The sequence below is a fragment of the Rhinolophus ferrumequinum genome, chromosome 24 (assembly GCF_004115265.2).
Source record: "Rhinolophus ferrumequinum isolate MPI-CBG mRhiFer1 chromosome 24, mRhiFer1_v1.p, whole genome shotgun sequence".
Classification (NCBI taxonomy): domain Eukaryota; kingdom Metazoa; phylum Chordata; class Mammalia; order Chiroptera; family Rhinolophidae; genus Rhinolophus; species Rhinolophus ferrumequinum.
The window spans coordinates 13,298,421-13,307,198 of record NC_046307.1 but is presented as its reverse complement, the minus strand read 5'-3'; the positions used below and the strand labels follow the sequence as shown (position 1 = coordinate 13,307,198).

General features: G+C 40.3%; 1 protein-coding gene across 1 annotated transcript; it reads left to right on the top strand.

Annotated features, from left to right (window-relative positions):
• Positions 1-595: 595 nt before the first annotated feature.
• LOC117016725 (bromodomain-containing protein 8-like) lies at positions 596-8,474 on the top strand. The gene is made up of 8 exons (XM_033096327.1): positions 596-874; positions 1,663-1,932; positions 2,572-2,726; positions 2,920-2,922; positions 5,111-5,200; positions 5,299-5,367; positions 7,387-7,564; positions 8,109-8,474. Exons 1-8 carry the CDS (start codon positions 596-598, stop codon positions 8,157-8,159), a joined length of 1,095 nt encoding a protein of 364 aa, XP_032952218.1. The 3' UTR covers positions 8,160-8,474.
• Positions 8,475-8,778: the final 304 nt, after the last annotated feature.

Below are 8,778 nucleotides of genomic sequence, written 5' to 3'. Positions count from 1 at the left end.
TATTAATGAAGCAGAGGACCAAGCAAAAACAGATGATGGATTTACTGAAAGGTGTAAAGGGAGAGGGCAAGGGGGTAAGAAAACCAGGATAGTGTAGTATAATTAAGGCATTGAAGATATTTACAAAACTTGATGATGTTGTTCTCATTCTGAGAAGGGAGAGCTGAGTATGACCAGAAGGATACCACGTAATCTTAAAGTATGTTTTGAAGATTTAATGGTTGATAGGTTAAGATTGTCTACGCTGAGGAAAATATCCCTTGTCCCTCAAATTTATTGCTTTGCAGTTGGGTTTAAAGGTGATTTGAGATGGAGGATTCTGTTTATGCTCCAGTTCTTTCCCTTCTTTTAGAGTATGAAGAAATCAAAAAAATACTGGGTAATGTCTTTATTACACTGTTTGACATAGGCTTTTTCTTTATTCCTAATGACGAGATCATTTCGTCTCTTGATGTCTCCCTTCAGCTAGCTTTTACTCTTGATGAGTAGAAAGAAATTTCTGGCCCCTTGTCTTTCTACTGAGCCTGTGAGAAGCAAATGCCTTAGAAATATTGATTCGAGTGAATTTAATGCATTTTTTTCTGTGTATTTACAGATGGGGCGTGAATGGGTATGGTTGGATTCTGAACAAGACTATCCCAATGACTCTGAGTTGAGCAACGACTGCAGGTCCCTCTTCAGCTCATGGGACTCCAGTCTGGATCTTGATATGGGCAGCTGGAGGGAAACTGAGGAGCCAGGGGCTGAGAAACTAGAGGAAAGCAGCCCAGGGAGAGCATCTAGTGAGCTGCTTGTGGGGGACGGAGGCAGTGAGGAGTCTCAGGAAGAGGCAGAGCAAGTCAGCAGTCAGAATCTCCTCCACTTTCTCTCTGAGGTAATGGGAGCCATTATTTCCAAAGTGGGGAGAGTCTCAAGCTCGAAGAGAATGCTTACCTGTGCATATTTCTCCCATTCTTAATACTATTGACTGAAATAGAAGCTCCACACTGGCAGGGACTGAGTTCACTGCTGTGTCTTCAGCAGTTGGTGCTAACACAAAATATGTACTTTTTGACTAAATATTCTAAAATTAGGAAGTGAAATTTCTGTATTCAGAACTGCCTTATAAGAGTAGTCTTGCAATTCATTCTTTCAGAGTCACGGGAGGTGATGGTTGCCCAAACTCTCTTTGAAGATTATTTTATGACTTCAAGGCAATATTTTACAGTGTCCTTATTACCCTGGTTAAGGGCTGAGTATCAGAAATAAACAATAGGATAGAGGGTTTATATTTATGAAGCAACTGCACACATTTGGGAGAACCTAGGCCAAGATCGGCAAGAATCCGGTTCAAATGTTGCCACTTCTATCAGCATTGTAACAGACAAAATTTTCAGCAGTTTGCTAGTCACTCCCAATTGATCAGAGTTGACACTTGAGATGAAAAATTAGAACGTAAGCTCCTGGAAGAGGCAAGAACTATACCTATCTTATTTATTGTTAGGTCCCTAGCAACTAGTCTGTGTGTATAAGATATTTAATAAAATTTAAGTGATGGAATGAATTAACCTATTTGCCATCTCAGACTTAGTCACAATGGCATTGTAATCGTGACGTTATTGATACGTAGATGATGATTTCCCTTGGTGTTCCTATGTGTCTAACAATAGACTATGGTTGCAGGTAGCTTATTTAATGGAGCCATTATGCATTAGCAGCAAAGAATCACATGAAGGCTGCTGCCCTTCATCTGGTACCAGACAACAAGAAAGAAGGGAAATTGAAGCTATTGAAGGAGAAGGGGAGCCCTGCAGAGATCCTGAAGAACTTTCAGCCAAGGCAGACCCCTTGGTAGCTGAGAAGAAGTCACTGGGAGAAAATGGAAGGCTACAGGTGGCCCCAACTCCCTCAGATACTTGTGCAGTTCAGGCACAACCCACAGAGAATGAAGAGGTTAGTGAATAACAAACCAGCTGTCTGATTGGTCCTCTGCACAGGGAGGCAGAGCAGAGTGGTTAAAGCACGTAGGCTGACTCCAGAGAGTTCAACTACTGGGATCCAAATCCTGGTTTTAGCACCAATTAGTTGTGTGACCTTAGGCATGTTAGTGAACATTGTAGAATCTCAGTTTTCTCTGAAGTGGAATAATAGTGCCCCTACCTTAAAGGTTTGAGGTTTAAATGAGACAATTCATGTAAAGCACTTAGTGTAGTCCCTAGCTCATAGTAAGCAATCAGTAAAATTTAGAATGCCATTTTCATTAATATTACCTGACCAGCTAGACCAGTTAGCTCCAGGGCCACAAATGATACTTAACAGTTTTAAAAGAATACAGCATCCATGTAGAATTGAGTATATTGCTTTCTCATTTTTGGTGGGGGGTACCATGTTAAGAGTTCTCCAGCAAGATTGTTGGCAAGAATTCATTGACTTATGTCTAGTTAAATCACCTTTCTCTAACTTCTTTTATAGCTTTATACAATTGGCCTCTTCTTACCTTAAGGTCAGCCTTCATTTACCCCATGCAAGTAAAGTAACCTTACCGATAGTAAATCTCTTTCTAAAGTTCCCTCTGTTTCCTGGTATCTCCAGGGAGAGGTTCAGCAAGAATCCAAAGGGGAGGACCAGGGTGAAGGGTATGTGTCAGAGATGGAAGACCGGCCCTCCACAGGTGAGTGTGCCGCTGGCTTCAGCGTCCAGGCTGCTCCTCTGGTGGATATGCTTTACAGCCATGCCCCCTCAAAGCCGTAAGTACAGATATTTATCCAAGGGTGTTACGATTTGTACTTGCACATCTGTTTATGCCTATTTAAATTTGTTACCGTGAATTACTTCTATAAATTGAAAGAGGAAATTAAAGTTGGAAAACACTAGAAATAGAACTAAATAGAATTTTATTGTATAAATAGAAGTCTATGTGATTTCCTCTTATAAAACAAGTCTGTTTCATCAACATAAGAATCTCTTTCATAAATAATCCTTCTCTCTAATTACTATCTTTATTTACTTAGGAAATGTTGCTGAGTCAGATTGTTCCTCATGTCCAATATTATACAAACTATACTTCATTTTAAAAATAATAAAACAGCTCCAATTAACTTGAAATTAAAAATTATTTTGAAGTTACGATCTCCCTTGTTTCTTTTTCACAGATCTTGGGAAATTGTTTATGTAGGTGTCTCATCTTTTTATAAGTAATTATGAGGCTAAAGGGCACATTTTAGAATCTTAATTTTTTTTTTTTTTAAAGTGAATTTCTTTTTAATAAGTCAGAAAACAAAGTTATTTTTGTTTTGATAAATAGTTCCTTTTCTGGGCCTGGTCTTATATCTACTAGAGAAGATAACATGAACTGGTTTTTTTCCTTTCCTTACATCCTAGGTCCACCCACATATCTGTGGGAAGGCAAACCAAGAATTATTCTAGCCTTTTTTGGTTCAAGGTTTACAACTGAACCATGAATACATATATATTTTTAATAGCAGATTTCAAATTGTTGTTACACAAATGAAATAACAGCTTAAACCATCGGTTGTTGAAGAATTGCTTCCTTTGCATTTCTGTAACTCGCTGTGTAAGTATGAGCAGATGGCATATGATGACTATAAAACAGGAAATCTCTAATCTGGGACATTTTATCTCATGACATTTCAGTATCTTGAATGGTATACTCCACACTCTTATCTCAGAATTTAGTTTAAACATGAAATCTTTATAAATAAAGCAATCGATATTAGTAATTGAGTCTGCGTGGCCAGATTGTTTAAGGGAAGGTAGAAAGCTTTGTTCCTGTGTTATCCTCAGGGAAGCTTAAAACTACTTTGGAACATAGACTTTGTCCAGGCCCCTCTTTTCTGGCTCCCCTTAGTTTGTACTGATTCTTTAGCACTAAAGGGAAGTAGAGCCTTTGGAGTATCACTCCCACTCTGCAGGTCCTTTCCACTCCCACACTTTTACTTGTAGTTGCTTGGCATGCATTTCCACGTGGGTGGAAATGAAGGTAAGCAAGGGATTCTTTCTTAAATGGAAACTTATTAAATATCTGTTGCGTGGATGTGTGAATTAAATTGCACCAGTACCAAGGAGTTATTGTTCATTCTGGTTGACTAATCAGAAATGAAGAGGTTTTGGGGGGCGCTTTAAGTTTCTTGTTCTGATAGGGTTCTGTGTTGAAGGAAAAGTTGATCTTTGTGGTATATAATTTAGATGCAGGTGAGATATTGCATGGTGAAAATGAATAGTTATGTGGAGCTGCTCAAATTGCAGAAAGATAAAATGATATGTGAGTTATGCTCAGATCGATATGCACAATATGGTACATAAAGCAAAATGAGGATGTGAAACCTTAGGTGTGAAGAGAACTCATTTAGAAAAAATAGTACAGTGGATAAAGTGGGAAGTGTAACCTCATGTTTAACTTTGAAGTAAATAGAAAACTTGCCAACTGGGAAAATTACAAAATGAAATAAAATATTGAACAATTGCATGTCTGAAGAAAAACGAACTAAATTCGACAGTTTAGCCCAGAGAAGGAAGTGCCATGAAGATAAATGACTTAGGTGTTTTAAAGATTACTATACAGAGGAGAACGAAAAGGAAAAATATTTAATTGTGTGGCATTCAGATGAAACGTAAGAGAATTCCTTGGAATCTGTAATCAAATATTTCCTTCTCTGGAAATATGGGTGAGAGAGATACTTATTAATGTGGCATATTTCTGCATAAAACAGGACCAGATTCATTTATCAAAAACTTAATTGAGCTTCTACTATGTGCCAGGCAGTTGGGAAACATCAGTGAACAAAGACTACTTTCATAGACCAGTTCTTTAGAGTCACAGGTGCTGAAGAGCAAAATCAGCAAGAGATCAAAAGGCCCAGGCAATTGTAGATTTGTAATACATTTTATAAAAGGTAACCACTTCATTGGGTTATAGTGATCAGTAAGAGAACACTTATAGAGTTTGGGGTCCCTTATGGAAGCATTAAATATCTTCATATTCTTACGGTATTACATTTCCTTCAGATGTTAATTAGGAGCAGTGTGTCTTGAGAAAGCCTCATGTCCACCTGGGGGAGGCAGAATGCCCTTTGCGAAGTTACTGTTTCTTTTCTGTCGTGTTATCCCATAGGTCTGATTTAAGCCAGAGCGATCCTGTTCAGGATCACTTGCTATTTAAGAAGACTGTCCTGTCAGTCTGGAAGATGATTGCCAGTCACAGGTAGGTCTCCAAGCCATTCTTCGTGTTCACAGCCACTCTTCTTATTCAGAGTGACTTTCCAGGGTTTCTTCTTACATTCTGGGTTTGTCCCCTAACAGGTTCAGTGGTCCATTTCTGAAGCCTGTGTCAGAAAGGCAGGCCCCAGGATACAAGGATGTGGTGAAAAGGTCAGTGGAAAAGGGGTCAAGAAAGGCTTCTTGCTTTTATATCTGTCTTTTTGTACTTTATTTCCCATATATTAGATTATTTCTTATTTCATTTACATTACTTACAAACTCAAGATGTATTTTACAGCTGAACAAGTTTGCAAAGTTATGGTGTGTTCAGTCTGCTTTTGAGAAGGAATGCAGGGAACACAAGGATAATGCAGGCTCTTTTTTTCCCAGTGTTGATTTTTAAGTAATGTGATCCATTATAATCTTAGCCTTTGGTAGTTTTTGACACTGTTTTTTGGAGCAAAACTTTAAAAGGAACGCTGTATTCATTCTGGTCGTTATAGGTACTCATATGCTAAGGCAAAGATGATAATCCAAATGATGTGACCAACATTGGTTGATTGCAGTATTTTTTATTTTTATAGCATATTTCATCTAAAATACTGTCACAAACCAGTGTGTTACTGTATAAAAGGTCAGGAAAAGACGTTTGGAGACAGACTTGTTCTATAGACGAGGAAACTAAAGCTCAGAGGTGATGATGACTTGTCTGTGATAACAGTGCCTAGCAGAGCTGGAACTGACCCCCAGATTCTTACCTCCCCATTCAGTTCTCTTTCTACACTGCTGTGCCTTCCCTTATATACCCACTGTCTGGGTCTCATTAATAATTTGTCTTGGAGTGGCTAGGTAGCTCAGTTAGTTAGAGCGTGGTGCTGGTTGCACCGAGGTTGCTGGTTCGATCCCTGCATGGGTCACTGTGAGTTGTGCCCTCCTTGAAAAAAAATAAAAGAAATTGCCTGCTACTTAGGAAAAAACTAAGGGCTGGCCCGGTGGCTCAGGCGGTTAGAGCTCCATGCTCCTAACGCCGAAGGCTGCCGGTTCGATTCCCACATGGGCCAGTGGGCTCTCAACCACAAGGTTGCCAGTTCAATTCCTCGATTCCCGCAAGGGATGGTGGGCAGCGCCCCCTGCAACTAAGATTGAACATGGCACCTTGAGCTGAGCTGCCTCCCGGATGGCTCAGTTGGAGCGCATCCTCTCAACCACAAGGTTGGCAGTTTGATTCCTCAACTTCCGCAAGGAATGGTGGTCAGCGCCCCCTGCAACTAAAATTGAACACAGCACCTTGAGCTGTGAGCTGCTGCTGAGCTCCCAGATGGCTCAGTTGGTTGGAGCTCTTCCTCTCAACCACAAAGTTGCCGGTTCGACTCCCCCAAGGGATGGTGGGCTGTGCCCCCTGCAACTAGAAACGGCAACTGGACCTGGGGCTGAGCTGCGCCCTCCACAACTAAGTCTGAAAGGACAACAACTTGAAGCTGAACGGCACCCTCCACAACTAAGATTGAAAGGACAACAACTGGATTTGGAAAAAAGTCCTGGAAGTACACACTGTTCCCCAATAAAGTCCTGTTCCCCTTCCCCAATAAAATCTTAAAAAAAAAAATTGTCTTAATATTTGCTTGATTCTCACTCTTCATCTCCATGAAAGGAGAAAAAACTTATTAGCTTTTGATTATGCAATAAGAGAAGTATGTTAATGCCTAGTATATGGCTATACATTGTAAACAGTTGTTAACTACCATATGACAAACTGATCGTTGGAGTTCTTTACAAATTTAGTACCTGGGGTCACCACTACTCCTGCAGTAGTAGAATGCAATGGCTGGGCCTGTGGATTTTGGAGTCAGGCTGCCTTTGAATTGGAATCCAAGCTGTGTGACCTTGAGCAAGTACTTACCCTCTTTAGATCTCGGTTCCCTCACTGCCAATTGGTGATAATAATGGTACCTGTTTTATGGGTTAATTGGGAGGTTTATGGGAGTTAATATAGAAAGTTACCTAACATAGTGCTTGGCCTATTGTAAGTAGTAGCAGTCCAATGATATTTTTTTAAAAAAGCTGTTGCTTTTTATATTAACTGTTGGGGATTGTTTTCATTAAGAGCTAGTTCTCCAAGACAGCATATTAGGTTACCACATGTTCTACATGAAGGTTTGATTTCCTCTGGTTTCTCTTGGCCACCTGTAGACCCATGGACTTAACGACCCTGAAAAGGAATCTGTCTAAGGGACGGATTCGCACCATGGCACAGTTCCAGCGGGACCTGATGCTGATGTTCCAAAATGCTGTGATGTACAATGACTCTGATCATCATGTGTACCATATGGCTGTGGAGATGCAGCGAGAAGTCTTGGAGCAGATTCAGGTACTGTATGTAGAGAGTTGCCTGAAAAAGGAGTGTAATCTCTGGAACCTGATTTAGAAAGTGAGAATAAGGGTGATGTTGAAGTGTTTCCAGATTTTATATTTAGAGGTGATTCAAGGCCCTGAAGGACTGACCTTGTACGTACTGGTTTGGAAAACCTGGAGCCTCAGTAGGACCAGCCTTAATAGTGAAGCAAAGTAGTCTAGGAAGGCAGGCAGCTGAAGAGCTCTGAAGAGGGCTGTAATGGTAATGGGAGCTCCTGCTTCCAGAGCCTCAAGCCAGAGTGCTAAACATGCAAACCAGAGGCTGGAGTCACTGTCCATTTTTTGGTTGCTACACCTGTTGATATTAATGTATGTTCACACTGTCCCATCGATACGGGGATAAGACACAGTAATCAGAAAACATCTGAAGGTTTCTTTTCTGGGTAGCATCATATTTTTAAGGAAAAAACGTAGTCAGATCTCATTGCAGAAAAATAAAATTGCATTCAAACCTCTGTAGCTTTTAAGCCTCATAGTTTGCTTCTGCCTTGACCCTATAGGTGCTGAGTACTTGGTTAGTCAAAAGAAGAGACTTAAATAGTCCAGAATGAGAATCAGCCAACCCAGTGCGTGATGGAAAACCTGTTTGGTTAACCTGGAGCTGCTACCCTGACCCTTTCTGAAATTTGGACCTCTCATTGAGACTCTGACCCAGAGAAGGTCCCAGCACTTGTCTATCATTTCCCTGTTGTCTTTTCTAATAATAAGGCCTTAACTCACAACCAAAGGTACCTGTGGACAAAATATAAGGGAAAAGGGGCAAGCTGTGATTTGGGGTTATACCATAAATGTTGCCCGTATCTTGTTCCATAGGCTTAATTTAGAGGTAACTAGTTTAAACCGCTTATTACTGCTCTATAAATAAATGTTATACCACAAGTTGAAGACTGCTTTTTAATGATTACAGAAGCTGGGAATAGAGGGGATAGCATCATCTGGTGAAATGAAGCTATTTGACGTGGGTTTTCTTACATTGTCTGGAAAGTGATGGGGTGGGGTGAGGAGGGGGTGATTATGATTTGTCTCATCGTTTATAAAATGGAGATAATTGAAGCAGCCTTAAAATGAGTAGGAGGGTGAAATAGGATGAATTATGAGGAAAATGTAAGAAAACGCCTAGTGCTCTAAGATTCTTAAGGGGGATAAAACTACCTGTGGCTGGCTCCCTTT

Bases quoted from the DNA above. Each gene is read 5' to 3' on its own strand.
- LOC117016725 (XM_033096327.1), top strand. From the start codon at position 596: ATGGGGCGTGAATGGGTATGGTTGGATTCTGAACAAGACTATCCCAAT. The intron at 1,933-2,571 runs GTTAGTGAATAA...TGGTATCTCCAG, and splicing joins AACCCACAGAGAATGAAGAG to GGAGAGGTTCAGCAAGAATC. The intron at 7,565-8,108 runs GTACTGTATGTA...TTGACCCTATAG, and splicing joins AAGTCTTGGAGCAGATTCAG to GTGCTGAGTACTTGGTTAGT.